The 22,993-nt window shown below is 44.4% G+C and overlaps 1 protein-coding gene across 2 annotated transcripts in view; it reads right to left on the reverse strand.

Annotated features, from left to right (window-relative positions):
- Window positions 1-2,971: 2,971 nt before the first annotated feature.
- Window positions 2,972-22,993, reverse strand: part of mmp16a (matrix metallopeptidase 16a (membrane-inserted)) — a 75,374-nt gene continuing 55,352 nt past the window's right edge. The window contains exons 7-10 of one of the 2 annotated variants that reach the window (XM_085764077.1): window positions 14,884-15,022; window positions 10,121-10,271; window positions 9,182-9,297; window positions 2,972-5,396 (exon numbers count right to left, since the gene is read on the reverse strand). In XM_085764077.1, coding sequence (XP_085620203.1) covers window positions 5,062-5,396; window positions 9,182-9,297; window positions 10,121-10,271; window positions 14,884-15,022 — 741 coding nt within the window. In that variant the 3' untranslated portion in view covers window positions 2,972-5,061. The remainder of the gene's footprint in view (window positions 5,397-9,181; window positions 9,298-10,120; window positions 10,272-14,883; window positions 15,023-22,993) is intronic. The other variant, XM_085764076.1, reaches the window with a different exon arrangement.

Below are 22,993 nucleotides of genomic sequence, written 5' to 3' on the forward strand. Positions count from 1 at the left end.
CTGTCACAATCCACACGCTGACAGAAACTATTCTATCACTTAAAAAAAATCAAATCATTGCACGACTCTGTTGGCTCATTGAGGGAACGGTGGAGGATCCCTGAATGAATGTGGGAGGAATGACGTTTCAGGATGATATATGATCAAACTGGGAGTGCAAAAAACTGGGCAACAGACAGTGTTTCAGCTGTTTCATTTTTAAACATCTGTGCATTCAAACCCTGTGTTTCTTGCTCATGTCAGCACTGTGAGCTGATGTATCGCTGCAGGGAGCAGTGATGGGTCAGGAGGACCATGCATGAACATGAGCATGAACAAGACAAGGATCGGATGCATGGAAAACATCTTCATCAGACTTCCAGTAGGGCTGCCAACTGTAATCTCAGAGCACGAGTCTAGCTGTGGTTGCTGGAGCGTTAACTTCTGCTAACGTTAGCCTGAACTTTGATCAAGTATAAATCAAACACAGTGGGTGTTCAAGTGGTGAAGAGGGACTAACTCCTGATTGCTGTAGGAATACACTCATTAGACAACTGCAGCTTGAGCTGGTGAAGATAAACTCACTGCTTTTACTTTTTCTCATGTGTTTTTGGTTCCAGAGAAGCTTCCACAGTCTGTAAATGTAGAACAGTTCTCTTCCTACAGCTCCGCTCACACAGAGGCAACATGTGGAAAATGCACAGCTTCACAGACCTTCTGTGCCTACTTATGCACTTCAGCTCCAGGAGGAGTTTAGCTAACCTGAGCTGAGAGGGAGAGATGACGCACATCCAGTGTATAGCTACTGTACGTCCTCGAACTCCATGAACGCAGAACAGAAAATAGCAGGCAGCGCTGAAGGTGCAGTGTGATTGATCCATTGGCCTCCTGCTGCAAAACACAGCACAAGTAAACAACCATTCATCTCTGTTGAGTGTGGTCTTATGTTTTCTAACCTTTTTTTTATCCGGGTCAAGTTGGCAGCTTGACCCCTGCCGACCTTCAACAAGCTCCTTTGTGCTGCTTCACTGTGCCGCTCTAATAACCAACACTGGGAAACGTACGTGGTCTTTAACCGAAGTGCGGCGATTAGGCAGCGCACGTGGCACTGGAGCACTGGACTGGGGTTCAATGAAAATGTGCTGCTTTGGTTCACATAGTAATTACTCATGTTTTTGAGCCAATGACGTCGGGGAAGAGGAAGGAGGAAGAAGAGGAAGAAAGAAGAGGAAGAAGAGGAGGAGGAGGGATGAAAATAGCACCTGTGGCCAGTGTGTAGGTCAGTTTAGCAGCAGTGTTTCAGCCTGGCAGGCACAGAGGAGGCTGCAGGGCCCACAGGGGCTTGTCCAGGCTCCAGTTGTGATGTTGACATGCTCACACACACACACACACACACACACACACACTGAGCATGCACAGGGTCAAGAAGCAGAAGGAGATTTACTTATTATAAACCAGACGGAGTGAGACACAGATAGACCGTGGCAGGCCAAGCTTTGTGGGGTTTGTGGACCAACTTATTACTTGTTTTCTTTAACACCCACACTGCGCTCTGCTCCATGTGCTCTGCCCTGCACACACACACACACACACTGAAGGAAGAGTGCTGACATTTGAACACTAAACGGCTTGTATCACTGCTAGGGGACCGTTACATACAGTACACACAACCCTGGGAGGTGTGAGTGAGAAGACAATCCCACACACTGGCGGTCTTTATTTACAGAGATGGAGGGAGAGGAGACAATAAGTAAAAAGCCTCGGGAGGAAGCACCGGGCTAAACATAGCTGAGCATATACCGCCTTTGTGTAAAAGCAGTGAGGCAGCTCCACCAACAAACAGTCCTGTGATGAGAACCAATGAAGTGTTATTCCTAAAATAAGAGTGTATTACACAGCACAACTGAAACACACACACACACAAACTCAGTGACCACAGTCAGTCAACTGGCTTGACCTCACTCTCTCTGTCTTTGTTGTCAAATGTGTCCCAGCAAAGCTTGCATAAACATCACAGGCCGTAGATGGAATAAAAGGCAGCGGTGCGACGCTGGACTCGTACATCTGAGCCGTTGATCTTTTCTTTTTTTATCACGCCACAGTCATGAATCAAAAATACAGCAGCACACAGTACTGAGAAGAGGGCTGAGCTCTCTCTTCCCACCACTGACTGGTTTAATCTCTGGGGTTCAGAGTTCAACGTGGTTTGAGCCGATGTCCTAATTTACAGCAACTCTGAACTTCGCAAACAGCCATGTTACCTTATCTCGGCTTAGATCTGATGATCACACTTTAACACAACTGTACCTGTCTGTCCCGAGACTGAATGATCTCAACTAACAAACTTTTTCCTTATAAAAACTAACCAGACTGACTGAGAGATGCAGCCAGAAGAGATGTCTCTCATTTTGTACAGAGATGGCAGAGGCAGACAACCATGTTTTTGTCATGTAACAGATCCTGAGTGAATACATTTGCATATGTCATAGTCCATCCATCCATTGTCTACACCAGTGGTTCTCAAAGTGGGGTCCGGGGACCCCCAGGGATCCTTGAGAGGCTTTAAGGGGGTCCCCAACTTTTTCTCAAAATTTCACCACATTTTTTTTCCTGAAATTTCTTGACATTTTTCTGGAGTTTGTTTCAAAATTTTGTCCAGTGGGGTTCCGTGGTCTATTAGGGGTCCTTGATGTAAAAAAGTTTGAGAACCACTGGTCTACACTACTTAGGTGTGCAGGGTCGTGGGGGGTGGGGCTTCAGACAGAAAGGCCCCAGCCCCGGGTTTAGGGGTAGGGTTAGGGTTAGATGACAGAATCAGAGTGCTAACCACTGCACCACTGAGATGACTGTACTGTTTGATCACCTGCTCTACCTGAATGTGTTTAAAAGTACCACAGAGCTGCAAATACACAGCAGTTCACACATGCAAACATCACAGAGGCGCTCTGTGTGCAGATTTTCACGGATGAACAGATGAGTTGGACGACAGCTGTTAATCATATATTGATCAATTTATTCATTCTGTCAGGTCATGTTTCTCCGTTGTCCCAAAGTCTTACACAAAGAAGTCACTGTGAGATGTCCAATTTGTTTTAACCAGAAAACAGGAAAGAAAGAAAAACCAGCATTTGATCATGAAAACAGACGCACATTCAAAGACGGCTCGCCAGGACAATGAGGACACGACATGTTTGTTCATGATTGGTCGGTGTTGGAGGCCAATTTCATTTGCCAATCAATCAACCATCACATCTCCCAAAGATGTACCACCTGGATCTTTTTTTTTTCTTTCTTTCTTTCTTTTTAAATCTTGTTAGCGTTAATTGTACCTGGAGGAGGGTCGGGGGTTTGTTTTTTACATTTAAAATGTACAAAAATAAACGAAAAGGTTTTCAAGAGAAAAACTTCCTCCTCAGCTTTTGAGGGGATCCAAAGCCACGTTGAGCAGAACCGCTTGTACAGTAAATGCTTGCATGCACGTTGACACAGGCACTGATGTTGACTTGGTGTCTCACTTTGTGGGTCCTCAGTCAGGAGACAAGAGCATTCTGGGAACTGTGAGCTCTCTCAAACAAGGCAGTCAACAGGATTTCTTTTTTTTTTTTCTTAAAATAAAAAACAGGTCTGTCCATTCACATACAGAGTGACCTCTCTGGATGCACACATCTTCAAACTAAGGGGGAACATGGGCCAAGGACGTTAAAAAATAAAAACACATCAGCAAATCCAATAACAAGACTGTTAAGTCCTTAATGAGCCTGTGTCATATGGAAATATTAAAAGTAACAAAAAAAAATCTTAACACACAAAAATAGTGGCTTTACTCCAGAAACCTTCCGACATCTTGTTACGATACATCACATTAGTCTGAATACAGGCTGACCCCACTTCTGTCCAGAACCACTCAGCAAGCCAGTGCTGAGAACTCTGGGTAATGTAATAAAATCCAGAAATACCAATCACAAGAAGCACTCAATTAGCTTCTATTACAAACAAACAAAGAAAAAACAAACAAACAAAAAACAGCGGTATACAAAAAAATAAAATAAAACAAATAAGAAAAAACAAAACAAAACAGAGAAAACAGCAAAACCAAGCACAAGTAGTATGATCTATAATTAAGGCGAGTTAAAATATTGCAGAATAATTTGGCCCCTGTCTCGAACAGACTGCCACAACAGTCAGAGCTCCCCGACTCTTAATCGCTGCAAGGATCCAGAGAAGGGAAGGAAGGAAGGATGAACTGAAATGAGAACAAAAGGAAAGAAAATAAAATGTGATCCTCTTTGGAGAGAAATAGATTTTATTTGGTTTCGTTTGGTCTCTTCCTCAGGAGCGTGTTAAAGGGAACAGTGAGGACCTTCTTTCTCTAAAAGAATAGGATTTTTAAAAAATTAGACATAAAAAAACATAAAAAAAAGGAGAAAAGAAAAGAAAAGAAACAGGACTGAGGACTGTTTATGTAATTAAGTGGTTTATCTGAGACTTTTATCTTTTGACTGCAGAATGAAGTGGAAGAGGGGCACCGAGATCAGAGAATAGAAAAGCGTTGTTTACTCAACAACCTGATATGACGGATGAAATGCAGTGTGCCCTGTGGGAAGAGAGCGTGTCCCCCTGAAAGTCCTCACTCGGATTAAGAGCAGTCGGGCAGAGAAAGAAAAAAGAGGAAGGGGACAAGAAGTCAAGTGTCTGAGATACAAAGTGATGCCGACCTTCCTGTTTCTTTTTTTTTTTTTCTTTTTTTTTCCCTCTTTGACTGGGACTGAAGGTCATTTCAGGCAAAGATCCCCCCTCAAACTGTCCTCTATGCCCCCGTTTGTTAAAAAGGCCGGGGGGTGGGGGTTGTTAGAGTCAGCTGTAGGTCCGAGGGCTGCCGACAGACAGGCTGTTTCTGCAGGTCAGATCACCCCAAAACAGAGGAGGCGTGGCTGTGTGTTGTACTAAAGATGTCCAAAGTCCACTTGTCCTCCTCTGTGTCAAAGTGTGTGTGTGTGGGGGAGGGGGGGGGGGGCGTCATCCTGTTTTCACCAGTCTCTCCTCCTCCCACCCTGTCGTCTATCTGTGTGTGTGTGCGACGTCTCAGACCCACTCCTGCATGGAGCGTTTACAGTACAGTATGTGGCGTGGCGTTCCCTTCCTCTTGAACTGCACCACAGTGTAGACCAGCACCAGCAGGCACAGCGCCAGCACGCAGGGGATGACGATGGCGACCGCCTTCACCGTGTTGGCCTCGTTGTCCAGCTCGATCACCACGTCCGTGTTGCCGTCGTCGGTCGGCGGACGCGCGGGGTCGATGGGCGTCAGCTCGCAGCCCATGAAGTCCTTGAGGATGGAGCGCGGGTAGCCCGGCTCCACTCGCAGGAACTGGTTGTTGAACTTCCAGTACTCCTTCCCCTTGTAGAAGTAGGTGAAACCTGAAACACACAGAGAGGAACAGTGTGTGAGGAGTGTGTGCTGGAACTACGGTGGCCCTGAGTGATCAACGCTCTGCAAATTCAACAACAACTTCATCAATCTGTCTGACAATGCATGTGCTCAGCGTTAGTGTATTTGCAGGTGTTGTGAGTTTTTGCAGAGCATGTGTTGTCAAATTGATGAAGTTGTTTTCTGAATTTTTAGCACATTCCTGTCTTTGTATGTGTTTTCTTACTGATGTCACAATGAACTAACACAACCTGGAGCTGCTGAACGATAGAAATAAATCAGCAACTTAATAAATTGGTTTATTATAAACTGTCACTGGACAATAAACCATCACTGTGTTTTTAAAATGAACTGGATAAAACAATGGGAGGTCACTAGGTATAAGTGTGTTCTTGAGCAAATGTATGACAAGAGATTTAATTGTATACAGTTTGGTAGTTAAATCTAAATATGTAACATCTTTCTCTGCCAAAAGTTATTTGTAAAGTAACAATAGAACATACACAGAGCACTTAAACGTGAAATCGAGGAAATGGCTCATTAAAATACCAGCGGCTTAGATTTATACCTGTGTGTTTCACGACTGATCTCAGGTCTGGAGCCTTTCTGGGTCATTTTCTAGCACTAATGAGACAAACGAGCCAAAAAATTGTCCAATAATTCCCGATAAACACCTCACAACAACAAAGCGAAATGGGTTGATTGACTTTTCCTGGCAGGCAGTTTGTCAAGTGTTGGAGGTTGTTCACATGTCTGCCAAGCAGGGTGTAGTTCAGCTCACTTCAAACTCATTCTCTTTCTAATTGAAATATTGAACAAACTTTCTCCCCCCCTTTTCATCTTCACAGGAAAAAAAACGGGGTCACCTCGAAGCGCTCCACAAACGGTGTCTGTGGGACCGTCCCCTCAGGACTAATTATATCTGGTCGTAATAAGGGGAAACTCACAGGAGCCAAAAAAACCCCCACACAGCTCCACAACACATAACAGCACAAACAAATGTCATTGAGAAACACAAGCTGCTGTGGTGCTTTGCTCTTCAAATCACAAGAGTTGACGGCTTTTTTTTTTTCTCCACAGGAATGTGTGGCCAATTCTCCCAATGCCACACAAATTAATGCATTACACAGTGAGACGCTCTTCAGTTTTTTGATGCGGCGCCTCGAGAGGGAAAACTGACTGAGGATCATTTCAACAGCACTTGAGCTTCTGTCTTTGATTGTGAGGAGAGTACAATGACAGTGGTGGTGACAGAAGGAAAACCACTTCTCTTCACACTAGAGGTGCTGATAAATGGAAATATAATTACTATTTTTAATCAAATAATCATTTCAATTGTTTTTTTGTTTTGTTTTTTTCAAGCAAAAAATGCCAAAAACTTTGAAAATGAGAATGTGATGCTGTATTAGTCATGTGATAATTGACTGAATGTCTTCTGGCGGTGGCAGGGATTTAAGACAAAACAATCCAAGTGATGAAAACGTGTTTTCTAATTAATAGATGATTAAAGCGGGTTAAATAAAATGTCAAAGTCTGTCTTCCTGTGCCGAAGTGTTGACGTTAAACATCGCCGCCTGTCCCTGCAATGCTTGCCGGGGAAACGCACAGTAACAGTGTGTAAAACTCAGGCTGATTTCTCAGGCTCTCCTAGCTCTTCCTCATTGGCCCCGTTTACACCTTGTCTCCTGCGATTTATTATTCATGCGCGCTCTGGTCGTCCTCTGAGGGAGGGAAACACTCTAAACTTCACGTCAGGCGGTGAGACAGCTGAGAGGGAACAAGGCCAGAGCTTCTTAAATCACTTAAGGAGGAGATGTTTCAGAGGCGAGGAGGATTCATCTGGGTGGGAGGGGAAGTGATCAAACAGCACAGAAGAGAAACGACAGGGGTCACAGAGTACTCTGAGGAGGACTGCAGTGTTCATCTGAAACACTTATCTCATACAAGTGATTTGTTTTGAGTAGCTCTGACAGATCTTGGCTATAAATTCTTGTTTTGTTTTTTTGGTCTGTACTGTATAGTTGTTGGGTTATTGGTCCGGCAGAGTGTGTTCCTGTGCGACTGACATTTTGCAACTAATGTATAATTAGAAAGAAATCACGGGGATCTTTAAAGTTATTTAACAATTTGGAAATTGCACATACAGTAGCCTATGTATTTCAAGATCTGTTAAAACGTCCTTGAATAACTTTAAAGTTTAAGACATTGTGTTGTTCGCACTGTTTTGCTTAGTACTGCGTTTTACTTGCTTGAAAAACTTTTTTGTGCAGAGCAGATTAAACAGATGTGACAGTAGATGTTAAGAAGCAAGTGTTAGATTTACTGTCAGAGTAAGTTTTGCACTCTGGAGGGAGCTAGATCATCTGTTTCCTCCTGTGTTTATGCTAAGCTAAGCTAACAGCCTCCCAGTTCTGGCTCCACACTGAAGGCACAGAGTCTTAATATTGAAAGCAAACATTAAAACGACTCTGCAGGTCTCCAATCAAATCTCATGGCTCCTTACTCACAACCTGGACGGTTAACATCCAGAGCAACTTGTGGTTGTGTCGGCCATGAAACACAAACCTCTCTCGACGCACAACGCCCTTGAAACTCTCGTTCGGAGCTCGGCTGAGTTTTGTGATTAGCTGAAGAAAATGGGGATTCTTGTGGCTCCGAGCTGGCAGCGGCTTCTTCCACACTTTTCTCCAACATTTAACACAAATGAAGTGAAATTGTGGTTATTTGGAGACAGCATAGAGCCAGATGTAGCAACACAGACACACACACACAGACAGTGACTGTACAGTGAAGTCCTGTGGTGGAGGGGTGAGAGGTGAGACAGGCTGAGCTATTGTGGGTTAGAGCCAGGTCAACATCGCCCTGGGGCCCTCGCTCTGAAACACGTTCCCACACACACGGTCATCAGCCTCAGTATATACTCAATTATGTCTGCTTATCTGGGTCAGCGTTATGAGCGTGCCGCTTGACACAGTGTCTCTGCAAACAGCCAAACAAACGCAGGCCAGAGTGGAAATACATGCGACGCACACACACAGACAGACACATACACACTCCTCCTCCTCGTCCCCTTTGGATATCAATCCACCCTTCATGCTCTGATTGATGCCCGCTCCACCTGGCCTCACCGGCAGACACGCCCGGGCATGGATCTGGCGGCACGGCCGGGACACAGATGGCCGGAGCGTTCGGCACCACCTGTCCTGCTTTTTCCAACCCAGGAGCTGCCAAGACCAGGTCCGGGCCCACCTGGTAGGAGCCATCCAATGGGAAAAGCTGCTCTCCCCTTCGCATTATCCAAGCAACCAATGGGCGAGCGCTTTGCGAGGTGTAAAAAACCCGCCTTCCCACCCTCAGTGAGGCCCAACTGGCTTAAACCGGAATGGGCGCCCAGCGGTGGTCCTGTCCTTTCTGCTTTCCACAGACTTGCTCCAACTGGGTCTCATGGCTCACTGAGCAGGATTGTGGAACAGTTTGATTGTGAAACAATTGAAAAAGAGGCATTTTTTTTTTAGATAAACTGACCTCTTTTCATTTTTCATTTCAAGTAACACAAACACTGTGAATCAATGTGTTTCCCCCGGTGCTGCTGCTGCATGTATGGAAGTGTGCCACCCACTAAGACTCAGTGTGGTAACTGGGGCAAATTTCAATCGATGCCACCCTGGTTTACTTCCCCGCAGCGTGTGCCAGTGACCAGCTGAAATCAATGCTGCCTGGCTCATGAACCGCGCTGTTGTTGCCAAAGCAGAGTATCGGGCAGGACAAACCGTACCATTGGCTTTGTCGACGAAGGCCCCCTGTGGCGAGTCAGGCACACCTCTCCACACTGAGATGGGCTTAGGATAGCCGGGGTCCATGGTTCTCACATCCTCGTTGTAGCGCCAGTACCTAAACAGGAACAAATGATGAGCCGCGGGAAGACAAAAGCAGGTTCTGTATGTTTATGATAGGTTGAAAATGATAACAGATGGTTGTTTGTGTTCATATCTAACGTCTCAATACGACATGGCAGATTAAGAGCTTCCCATGGACGAGTGGATCTGAATTAAACTGAATGAAAACTGTGGCAAAACGGAGGCGCTGAAGTGGGTTTCTGTTTTCAAGCCGCTATTGTCAAAACACCCAGAATAAAAATCAGGGCTGAGTTCACGGTTTAACCAAAATGTGACATGTCTGGTGATGTATTTTTTATATTGTCGACATTTCCTGCAAGAAAAAAAAAACAACAAAACAACAAAACAACAGTGAGTCAGTCCGTCTCTTAGCGTTTCCTCATGTCTGATTGCGGCTCTCGGCTCCGAGTCCGGAGACGTAAATCTCTAAAAACAGGACAATGTGTGGGTCTGAGTCAAAATAAACTACAGTGTGTTGTTCATGGTAATGAAAGAACATGTCACCCAGAGCAACAGCGAGGCTCGATGATGTGTTTTAATTGTTTTTGGAAACAATAGAGCTCTGCGGCTCCGAGGAATAAGATATATCACAGGACTTTTTAGTGGGTTTAGTCTTTTCAAGGGATTTGTTAACAACAAAAACAACAAAACATCCTCAGCTTCAAGTATAAGAACAATAAAAAATAAAAAAACACATGGCACAGATTAAACGGTGCTACTGTGAAGTCAGTGTTGGTGGGTTTACACAAAGTTCAATTAGATGCAGGTTTTTTTTTTTTATGGTTTTTTTAAAGGTGTCTCGAGCTCTTTGCACCCACCTGTCCCCTTTAAAGAAATAGGTCTTGGCCACGTCCTCCCACCACACGGCGGTCTCGATGCACTGGGCCGGCATGCCGTGGCCGAACTGGGTGATGTCCTTGGGATATCCAGGCTGCATCACCGTGTCCTTAAACACCCAGAACTGTTTTCCTGCACATGAGAAGAAAAAAGACGAGGGAAATAAATTAGAAGGAGGACGAGTAACGACAGGGATTACCCTCCAGGAGATACGCGCAGGAGAAGGGCAGATTTAGCAAGGACAGACACGAGCCTTTAACAAATGGCAGGCAATAACCTGTTGCCTTGTATTACAGCATTTGATGTTGATGCTTCGCTCTTTTAAAATAGATAGGACACAGATGCGGTGACAAGTTCTCCTTGCCCTTGCTCAGAGGTACTGAACTGTTCACTGCTGCCACACTGAACCAGTAGATGTTCAGCTGAGATTATAAAAAGCAGCAGCAACCCATTTGGTGACTAAACATTCACATTAAAATATCTTTTTTAAGTTTCCTTGCTGCAGGGAGCTGAGGAAAGTTTGTGAGGAAATATTCGAGATCATGTCATTTCTTTAATCTTATTCGATTTTGTGAGTTTTCTTTGTTTGTTTCTTTGCTCCCCTGCTCCACCTTCTTTTCTCAGTAAACCTCTCTCCCTCGCTTCCTGTGCAGCGATTAGGTTACGCAGCACGTTTCTGACACCGCGCGACCCCAGGAAGCGCTCGTCTTCGTCACTGGTTGGGGTGCGGGCGGACTGGGAGGAAGCGGGGGAGGGAAGCATCGCGAGGAAAAACGACAAGAATGAGGTGGGATGACGAAGTCGGAGAAAGAGGAAAAACAAAGGTTATCGAATATTTTGTCTTGTCACTCTGCTGACTCACGTCACAGATTTTATTTTGTTCCTTTGATTTGATTAATCATTGGACCGAAGCCTAAAGCTGTAATTTTTTCTATATTTTACAGAAAAACTATGAAGATGATTATACGTGTCAAGTAGAAATAGGTTTATATACAGTCTTTCATTAATGTCTGACACAAATAAATCTGTCTAAACTCATAAATATGAAAACTAAGCAGAGCAGAAGATGAAGAGGCTGAGGGCAGGAGGCTGGAGCCTTTTGTAGACGGGGGATAAATACACAACATTAAGCCGTGTGTATGTAATCAACCTTTTTAATGAAGCATGTTTAATGTTTGAACGTCAGATAAACCGCAGCACTGACAACATAAAACTTGTTTTTCTGAACATTTTTGATCGATATTTGTGAACATAAACAACTTTCTTCCAGAGAAAACAGAGATTTCAGCACATCAGAGGATGAACTGACTGACTGAGGTGTCTGAGAATTCATACAAACTTAACTCCAGACTATGAGGAACTCCTGCACTGTGACCTGCAACTATATCTTTAACAAACAGGAATAATGGGTGTGAAATAATGTATCGCTAGCCAAGTGTTTCCAGTGAGGGGCAGCTGGGTGGAGGAACAGTCAGAGAGGGTGTTGGTTTAATGTAAATCAGGGGAGGGGAGGACCTGCAGTGGTCTCCCCAGGAAATTCCTGTCATTTCACCTCTTTCTCTGACAATGCTCTACTCATTCTGGGTCATGGTTCCTGTAGCCCTGACACACACACACACACACACACAGACATGCACACACACAAACACACACCACACCCTGATTAAAAGAGCTTCCCATCCCCAGAAAGAGTTCAGCTTAATTCACACAGAAAGAAAAAGAAAAAGAAAAAGAAAAAGAAGAAGAATCCTGAGCGGAGATTACTGGAAGCACTGCTCTTTCTCTCTCCCTCTCTATCCAACATAAAATAGGATTCTCCTTTCTGTTTTCTCTTTCTTATTAAACTAGAGTTGACTTGCAGAACCCCTCCACCCCCCCAACCCCACTCCACCCCTCCTGTATAAAAGTCTGGCTTCATCTTCAGAGCTGGGAGGGCTGCTTTGATGTAGCGGCAGCTCCAGCATCTGCTGCAGTGTAATGACTAATCCATGAAGAGTGTATAAAGACTGTTGTATGGGATGAAGATTTGTTCCAAAAAGATACCCCCCCACCCTCCTCCTCCTCCTCCTTTCTCAGGCCACACACACATACACACACATACAGTATGCACACATTTACACACTGTACAGACAGATGATGTGCATGTGGAGTAATAAAACAAACCATATGATTCATCAACGTACTCTTTCTGCACACACTAAAACAGCCACAATCACTCACTCAAGAGGTTTTTTTTTAAAGCCTGTACCAAACCACAAATAGAAGTGTAACAGTGTGATGAGGTCCAGCCTGGGAACTAGTTCACTACCTACAGTGATAAACTTGTTCTATTTCCAAAGGCAAGAAGCGTGTCATTTGTTAACTACAGTTATGTTGAGTTACAGGTCAGAGAGTGTGTGAGAAAACACCTGTTCAACACTGTGAATGTGCTGCTGCTGCTGTTTCTAATGTGGATCATCAGCTGGTCAGAGCTTTTTGCTTGGGATATGCAGCGTTAGCATCAACGTGCACGTGGCCTTCACCTCAGTGGCGCTGCAGAAACTTCAATTCAACATCAATGTGACATTATTCTGAGCTGTAGCCGCAACAGATTCACTTTGTGTCATCGTTTTCCTGCTCCTTCAGTTGGATCCTTCTGACGTTAGAAAGCTGCGTAGGGTCTAACATGACTGTACTCACAGTAAACTAGCCACATCTGCCTCTTATCTGCCTGTATATGTTAAATAAAGGTTCTGACTCGTGTCAATGCAAACATGAACATACTATATTTCATACAAATGTCATCCGTGCTGATTAAAAACATATATAAAACTGTCTTAGATAATAAATCTCCTCCTGAGCCTTGGAATCGAACGTTACCCTGATAAAATCTGCTATAGCATCAGTCGTCGTCCTCGTCTGGAAAGCAGAGACCTGCATTTCTCCACCTTCTGTGCAAAATCAAGGAGCTATTGTGGAGTATTTTAAGTGTTAAATCCGCTGCTGCTGCTGTCGACCCAGAATGTGTCGAGGCAAAAAATGGAAAGCTTGACAAATGTGTAAACAAAAGCCCACAGAGGACAGACGACATAAGCAGGACGGCACTGTAGCGTTTCTAAATTACCTTAAACCAGACCTTCATTCCGTCTCCTACACATATTCATTAGTCAGTTCCGTCAGACATGCCTGCATGAGGTAAATGAAGTGAGCGGCTCTGTCTGTCCCCTGACACAAAAAGCACCAATCAAGCGCTGACATTTCTACATGCACATCTTGTAATCTGGCTGCATGCTGTCACTGAGCTGTGAATGGTGATTGTGCAGAGACGTTCAGTCTGATTAGCTGACAACAGGTTGATGAGCTGTACTTGCATATGCAGGATCATTCAGAGGCGAATGGAAACAGGGAAACACTGAGTGAATATTGGCACCAGGCTGCTGTAGGGATGAACGGCACATGTTGGATCTATTTTCTAATGTATATGCTCGCAGTGTGTGCTCCCTGACCCGCTTTGTGATGGCTGCGCAGCGCTAAGCTAATCAGCGGCTCCGCTATAACTTCAGTGCAAACTAGACTGTAAAGCCGAGTCCATCTTTGCCTTCATTTAAGCCAAATTCATCAGCCCCAGGAGCCGTTATTCAAAACGGCTGCTTGGACCGGGACCTCAAGTGCTGCTGCAGATTGTTTTCTGACTTAACTTGCTCCTTAATTTTTTTTTTATTCAAAATGGGGTGAGGCAGAAATAAGGCCTTCTGGGAAATCAGCTGTGCATGTTCAGATGAAGAATGGCAGGCAGGATTTTTCTAAATCTGAGTGCCATCCCAGCCTGGGAAGGGAGCAGGGTGGAGAAGCTCAGACTTCCAGAGCTTGAGGCGCACACGGGACCAGTCGTCTGCATTTCCAGGAATTGTTTGTCGAAAATAGAAATGGCTTTGAGTGAAGATTTGTAGGTTTTATCCCAGCAGACTTTCATTGCTTACCTACCTCTCCTTCCATCAACACCCTCTCTCTCTCTCTCTCTCATGCTTAACTTTGACTTTTCCTCTCCGGAGCGTATGCAAATGCAACTTTACGGTGCTGCTAGTGTTTGTGTGCTGCTTCTTTCAAGTGGCTTTAGACATAATTAGCTTAAAATCTCTTGTGTTTTCTGGGGCCAACTTTGTCTAATTTTGAATATGTTACACAAACCATTTCAGAAAGGTAGAGAAATTAGAATCAGGGATCATCAAAACACTGACAACAAGTGGTGAAGCTCTTTGGATGCTGTCGTGACCGTCATCTCCAAACGCTCATTATGTTCAGCAGCAGTTCAAGGCTTAAACCGAAACATATTACCACCACCACCACTAGCAGCGGCGGCACTGATGTTAACACTAGCGTTATTAAATGTCAGAATTGGTGGATTATGGCGGATTTTCCGACCAAGTGAGCAAAACATTACTTTAATCTTCCACAGATTTACACTGGACTCACACACACAGATAAAATCAATGCAGTTCTTTCAGTGAGCGTGATAATATACAGTTATTAAAGATAAACCCCCGCCCCTGTCTGTTCCTTCCTACAGGCGGACGTATGGAAAATGTGTGCAGAATGCTAAAAAAGGCATGCATGCTGAACGTATTGAGGAATTCCTGTGGCTGTATATTACTCAGGACAGATGGCACGAGACGCTGATGTAATGTAAAGCAGGACGGTGCACGTTTTGGTTTGAGGTTCAAAATCTGCAGGATGAAGACGACTGGTTGAGGGTGAAACCTTTTACCTTTGAAGAAGACAAATTTGCCCTCGCTGTTCTCGTAGACGGCGTCGATCTTGGGCGGCAGGCCCCTCCAGAAGACGCTGATGAGCATGGGGTATCCCGGCATGACCGAGTTATCTCTCACCCGCCAGAACCAGTGGTCCTGGAAGAGAAGAAGGGGAGACTGTTAGGAAGCTAGAAATCTACCTGGTAGGTTTTATAACATGTTCTCTCAGGTTTTCCCAGTGGATGAGACATGTACACAGTAGGAGAGTTTGTGTAAATGTTTCTTATTTTTAGAGTTTTAATTAATTCCAAGCTCCTTGACACCAAACAACACACGCTGCCCTGAAGCAGGAGAAATATATAATGAACTCTGCATATTGTAGCGGAGCAGGCGGTGGATTATAACATCTGATACCGGTGAATTCAGGCCAACTTTTGCTTTGCGGCTCCCACAACAAAAAAACCTGCCAGCGACAATCAGCTCGAGCTGCTGCTCCGACAGTCGCGTTGCCTTTATAAGATCCATAGCCTGTATACTTTCTCAGGTTGCCTGGAAAAGCCCGAGCGGCCGGGCCGGGCCGTCCGTTATACGCCCGCAGCTCTTACAAGAACATATATGCTGGGAAAAGTGGCGGCCAGGAGCTTTATGAGAAGCCAAAGAGTCTCTGATTTCCTTTCTGGGGGTGGAGGGGAGGTGGGGAAACGTGAGCGCGGCCAAGTGGAAGGTGTGTCTTTTTGATGTTGGATGAAACTTGATGACAAAGAGAGGGAGAGGGAGAGGGAGAGCCGGGGGGAGACCCAGCTGTGAAAGCCATTAGGACTCCATGAGATGACCCACCCTTTGGCAATGAACGGACAATTGCGCCTCGTGAACGCACGGAGCGCCGGGGCCAAAAAAGCCTGACCTCGTGGCAAGGGACGCAGGGCCAGAGAGAGAGAGACAACACATCATCACGCCCTGCCTCATTCACAGTGAAAGCTAAATAAACAGGCCATTTATCTAACACTCTGCACCGCTCTCCTCCTCTCTCTATGTCTAATCCAATTGTTTCTCTGGGACTCTCCCCCTCTCCCTGGACTCTTCCTCCTCTTTCTCTTCATTTCCCCCTCGTCTCTCATTCCAATTCCTCCTCTCCCTTCCCCGCTCCCTCCATACCTAGTATACTCGCCGCCATAGATTTCAACTGTTCAGCATTTTCTCCAGCGCACAGCCCGGCCCAATAATTGAAAACAGATCAAACTGTGAAATCTGACCCATTTGAATCCTTTTGACTTCATAAAAAGGGAAAATGTTCTTTCTCCAGCTCCAACCGTCCCACTCCCACTCTGAAAATAAAGCTCAGCTGAACAGACTTTTTAACTTCACGAGCCTGCCGCCACTTCACCAACTGCAGGAACCTCTAATATAATCACGACAGGTTTGTTCTGAGCAGCAAAGAGGCTGCAAATGAACCTCAACTCGATCATGTTTTCTAATCTCTGTGAGGACTGGGCATTGCGGGGTTTGTCATGCATACAGTCCTGTGGTGTATGATAATGCATTCAGAGCAGTAAGGCTGAATTACCATACCGCCTCTGCAGGAATGTGGACGGCACCAACGAACTGTCTCTACCAATAAGTTGTTGTCTGGAGGAAGCTGGTGAAGCAGGACATAAAGTGCAGAAACTGCCCTGCAAACGGCCGAGCTGTTGTGAGCTTTAGATTTAAGACTGTACAACACGTCACTGCAGTGGAAAAGACCTGCTGGGTTGATATGTAGTAGCTTTTTATTTTTTTAGCAATATTTACATACTTGGACATGGATCCAGAGATGAGAACATTAATTTCAGGTGCTACTTTGAAAGATTATTGGGAAAAAAACCCCATTATACAAACATAAAGGGCAATAAACCTATGACAGCTGTTGTTCAGTCAATCAAATGACTGAAAATACAACCACAATAAGAGAGAGAACATGTTCAGCCTGGGGGTCTGGCTCCTACGTACAAGAGATATTTTAGTGCCAATTATTTGTTTGTACGGGTCAGTGAGTTCGTACAATCACACGTTAAATAAAAGACGGATGATTCGGGCTCTTACAAAGCTGGGGACTCGTATTTAGTAGCTTCATCAGTTTCTGCAAATCCCACTTCAAAATGCCAACAGAGAGCCGACTGAGGAGTGAAAAGGGTTTTTTGGGTGAAAGTGCATCTATCAAGTGAATCACCAGGGGTAACCTTTAAGAGCAGCTCTGAAGAGTGGAAGAATCTGTTTTAGAAAGATGGATAAGGTCCACAACACCTCTGCATCCATCATTTGTATGTATATTTTTCTTCTCCTGTACAGTATTTTTTTTCCAGTATCAAACACCCAACTTTTTTCCCCAGTTATTTGGATCCTGTTTGATATTTTATGTAGTAGGTGTTAACTTATTCATGCTCTTTGTATTTTGTTTATTTATTTTTCTTGTTGGAGGAGTATGATTAGATTTACCTCACTCAACTGTTTCTGTATTATCTATTTTGACCATCAGATTCAATACATGTGTTCACAATAGCCTTATAGAAGGTTTTACATGAATCATGAAGAAATAAAGAAGAATCAACCAGGGATAATTAACCTGACATCTGCTTCATTCATCATTTTGCAATTAAAAGGTGCTAATGTTATTAATGACACTAGATACTACAGGAAGCACTGCAGTGATAAGGAGGTGATTCTTGGTGTTTTCATTGTGAAAACAGAAGTTAAACCTAAAACCTCGTCATCAGCAGGATTCAGATCAGGCTTGTGTGTGTGTGAGAGAGAGGTGATAATATGACACACAGTGGTGTGAGGATGGCTGTGCTGCCGACCTCTCGCTCAGCTAACGTGACGTACACACTCGGCGTGACTGAGAGCAGAACACAGGTGTAAATAATTCAGAGCCTGAAGCCTGAGATCAGTGTTGAACGCTGTCCCCTTTTCCACTGAGGCAACCGACTGCAGATGATGCGTTTGTGTTTTAGTTGGAGAGTGTGCACGCACAGTTGTGTACTTGTGTGTGTGTGTTTTTTTTCTGCACATTGCACACCGAAGGCTGCCACATAGACTGGAAACGTGAACGTAAACCGTTCTGGTTGTAAATAACGTGCAACGACCTTGAAACGCGGCCACGGCGGTAATAAACAGCGGCTCAACTTTTCAACCTGCAGCTCTCTCTCTTTCCGTTAGCGCTCATTCTAATGTGGCAGCTTTACGGTTCATCCATGTGGCTTAATGTTCCAGTCCAACAGATACGAGCACGGCCACATGCAGGCGGCTCAATCAGATGTGCGCGTTTCCATGATGCGATATGAGCTTCACAATTCAATTCAATCAGAATACAATAATGCACCACTGCAGAAAACATGTGCTTAATTCATCTTTATCCCCGTTCTGCCACTGCTTTGATCTAATATGCAGCCAGAACAATACATGCAGCAAAACGCAAGTAATATTTCTAATAACGGTGACATATTCTAATAATACAAAATGAAATAAAAAGGTAAAATTCGGTTACAGAAATTCAAACTAATCAAATGTAAACAAACTGCGGTCTGCAGTATTTTATATGCAAACCGATCCCTTGAGGTTCAACAAAGTCACCGAGCCACTGAACATGTGAACCGTCAGCTCACTTCACCACAGCAGATATCACCTGTGCAGCTCCTATTCCAGTTTAAAGGACCAGTGCAACACTAGCCGGCGGAGAGCGTGCAGGACGTGGTCACTGATACAGCTCTGAGGACTGTGGGACGTCCACCTGTCTCTTCTATCTGCCTCCGAGCCTCCAACAACACCTTCAGTGTCTCTGCAGACAGAGATTTACTGTGATGACACCAGAGAAGTGTTTTCTTGGGTGTTTCAGCTACAGGAAAACAGCCGTGGCTCAGCTGCAGTGAAACTTTCCCAGTTGCTTCAGATATTTATTTAGCTCACACACTGGTTTATGGAGTAGTAAGTCTTTTCGCAGCAGCGTCTTTGCTCCTATTCCTTTGTCAGGTCTTCGCAGTGTTGGAGATGAGAGCTCATGTTGGGTGCGTTAGCTGGGAAAGTTATCGTCACACACAGTCTTCATCTTGTCAGCAAGTCTTCCTCCATGTTTTCCACTAAAGCTGAAATATTGCCACACCCAAGACTTTCATCTCAGCCTGTGTTACTGTGTCGCCTCACGCCGCCGCCGCCGCTGCTGCTGCCATCTTTGAAGGAGCTCCAGAGTCCCAGCGGGGCGGGGGAGGAAAAACATGTATGATTGACTACAGAGAGCTGTTGACTTCTGTTATTGTGACGGCAAACATGATAAAACATGATAAAGCAGTCGCACAACTTAAGTGATATTTTTATATCTCAATACACTTTCCCAGCTAATAACAAAACAACCTAAAACAATGCTCCTGCGCTTCAAACCTCCAACACAGATGGATGAAATGTCTCCAAACAACCAAAAACCAACCACGATCAAATACTAAAAGAAAACAACTAAAAACTGATTTATTATTTGCAATTTGGAGACTGGAGACCATAAAATAACTGCGTCCAGCAAAGAAGGTGAAGCACAAAAGCTTCTCCGGCTCGGAGGAAAACAGATGCTCATGTCTAAAGCAACAGTTTGACATTAAGGAGAAAGTCTCTCTGAGAGTTAGATAAGAGGATCAATACCTCAGAAAATATGAGACTAAAACAGCTTTTGTCTGGTTTGTACACGGATTATATAAAAGTACATGGAACATGCTGGTTAGTAAAATCAAACGGTGCTGCTGTCTGGTGGCTGAAGTTTCCTTTAGACCCAGACTCTGTGATAATCACCTCCTGGCTGCAGCTTCAGACATGAGAGTGCTGATCTTTTCCTCTGACATCAGTCATCCTCTCTTTGTTTCTTCCTTTCTTTCTGTCTGGCAGTATAGGACATTGAAGAGCTGTTTTATCTAAACTGCACCTTTTTATTTTTTATTTTAAAAAAGCTTTAAACTGGTGGCACTACACGTGCTCCCAGACACTGTCCTCTCCGTCACAGGCACAGAGACACTGAGGAGGACGGACAGCTCACCGCTCCCTTGACCACTGTGTTCTCATTAAGGGTTGTTGAAATCAAAGCGATGCTCCGACACCAAGTAGTCGATCCTGAACGGCGAGGGACCCTCGGGCGTCCCAGAGTCCCTTGCTCTAAATCTGTCCATATCATGGAAGGAAGTGTCTCTCAGTGAGTTGACTGTTAGGACTGTTGGAGAGGAAACTCAAATTCAAACTTGAAAACATGCCATAACAAACCGACGGCTCATGTCTGACACTCCACATCCACATGTTACTGCACTCAAAGCATGATGGGAAAGGAGTAGCTTCTTGGTAACTTGCTGTCTGGTCATAAGAACTGTTTACATACACATGCATATGCAGTTTGACTGTGTATCCAGCGCCGGGGAGGAAACATATGGTTCCTGGGTTCACAGAAAGTTGAACCTGGAGTGACTTCAATCATAAAAGTGGTAACTGTGCAGTTTTACTGGGACATTTACTGGTGCCACTGGATCTACATGGCTGAACAGAGTCGTCTGTGAACCTTCACTGACCCTCCGTCACCTCACTGGAGAGAAAAACGACCTACTATAAAACTACCACCTTAACAAGCGTGACTCCTCGCCTGCCTTTGTAGATTAACAAGCCTCAGCGTTGGTGGGAATAATACTCAGTCTAAGGTTCATGTCTGTGACATGTGTGACCACGCAGAAATGTTATACACAACTTATACTATATATACAGTATATATATCAGAGATGTCATATTATTAACATTATGAAGGTTTAAGCGTATAACATACACAAAAAACAAGTTGAATGTTGAAAACATATAGTTTTTTTTTATACAGTATGAGATGGTGCAATCATACTATATGTTAACAACATTAAATAGCATACTTCTATATGCTTATATGGATGTGTTTTCCTCTTAATTTTCATTCCAGTGAACTGTTGTCAGATTTTTGAATATATATCCATATATTAAACATATGTTGAGCAAACACGGGCCTACATAATTATCTTCCTATATGTGTTTTTATTTCATTTGTGCCCATCTGTCATATAGATATTGGATATTGTATACATAATATTACATTTGCAGGTGGTCCTGCAATTTAAAATAAGTGGATCCTCGAACTGTGACATCTGATGTCTTCTACTTAAAACAGTCAAAGTAGTTTCAATAATTTCACCCAGAGGAGCAGCGTCGCTCCTTCACTGCAGTGACCTTTCACCTCCTTTATACTGGTTTCATCACTGGAGTTAAAGGGGATCTGGTTGGGCGGGGGAGTAAAAGCGCTGCAGCTGTAAAATATTTGTTCCTTTTCTCGGTTTAATACGATAACTTTGATGATGTCACCAACAAAAAGGGAGAGTCTGATTACAGAGGGAAACGAAGGAACCACAGGAAAAACATCATCTGCCACAGATTTTATTCTTTTTCTTATTAATGAGTCTCTTGTGTGAGCCCCAAACTAATGGATGTGAATGATGAGATTGAGTGATTACAGTACTTGTTAGTATTAACTGACACTGATCACGATGACCTTTTATATCCTGCTGTAATATGCAGTAAAAAAAAGCACCTTCAGGGCTGCGTTAACTACATATGGAAGAGTTTTCCCAGCAGTCGCCTGATGAACTGCAACAGAAGATCTCTGGCTGTTGTCAGAGACATGAGGACTCAGCGGTTGTCCTGGTGAACATCATTAACGTCATTAACTCCAATTAAGAGAAGGCTATGAGAGTCTGGCACAGGGAGGATTTTTTTACTGGAACATATTGGCATCTTTAATGTTGCAAATAAACCAGTAGATGAGGAGAAAATGTCGGGCTGCTGTAAACATACGTCTGGGTCTGACCATGATAGATATTCTTAATTTTTTTCCCCCTTTTGAAAATCTTGAAGTTGTGGATCTAAATCTTTGGGTCCTGTACCGGACCATGTCACCGAGCCAAACAAACCTCTGACAGGTCCAACAAAACCCGGCCTCGGTGCATTTTGCTTTTACTCCAAAGCTTCCCCGCCTTCACATTTGCTGGACCACCTGTGGACCTCGAGGGCTGGAGAGACCGCTGAGATGTCTGCTATAATGACTTGGCACCGACTGGGCTCGACTCTTCCAAAACAATCAAGTGAGGATGGTGAGTAAAGCCAAGCTGGGGCAGGCCAAATGGACCTACAGCACGAAGTAACCAGGCGGACAATCAATCCGACCATCAAGCGAGAGGAGAAACCGGCCTCATGAATGACAGAAACAAGAGACAAAAACTCAAATCAGACTGAAACAAGAAGAAGCGCGCGCTGTAAATCATACTGTCAGCCGTCAATTTAAACGGAGGGCCTCACAATCACACGTAGCAGACCTTTGGCGTGACCAGAGGGAATAAATCAAGCTCAGCAGTAACACAAACATCACTAATTATGATTCCAGATCAGCTGTCTTGCAGTCGGCCCGGCTTCATCCACCAGGAGAGAGCGGAGCATCAACACGATACCTCAGACTTCCTGCAGGAATCTGGCTCGGCTCTCGCTGCGAGTCAAGAAATATTAGGACCACCTGCTCCTCCCGTGAAAACGCACCGAGCGAGGGAATCCAAGTCAAACCTGTGATCCCTTATTGATTTCACTTCGCCGACCGCACTTGATTCACCGGCTGAGGCGCGGATTAGGGAACCGAAGGCGGAGCGAATCAGCACAAGTCCTAATGTTACTGGTGGTCCTAATGATGTGAACTCGCTGGATTTACAACCTCGCTTACACGTGTTCGGTAACAAATCATCCCTCTGCTCCTTCCATCTACACCTTAGGAAAAATGTGAAGCCAATGGAGGCGAAACATTCATCAAAGCCTTGAAAAGGACGGAGCCAAGAGTGAGATCCACATAAGCACCGCAGAGTATTTACAAGTTGGCGACTCGGAGGCTTTCATATAGTTAGTAAGATGTTTTATTATTTGTTGGTTTAGAAGTCTCAGGCTCATCATCGTGTCACAAAAACGAGGAGATTCGGTCACATTGGATGAGAAACAACGGCAGAAAAAAACTCATTTTCCTGGCTCCGAATCAGAGAGACGCTTAATCGGAGGCTCTTTTTCATTCCCCTCTAATGT

The sequence above is a fragment of the Trachurus japonicus genome, chromosome 20 (genome assembly GCF_045865225.1).
Source record: "Trachurus japonicus isolate A0001 chromosome 20, Traja_1.0".
In the NCBI taxonomy this organism is placed as follows: domain Eukaryota; kingdom Metazoa; phylum Chordata; class Actinopteri; order Carangiformes; family Carangidae; genus Trachurus; species Trachurus japonicus.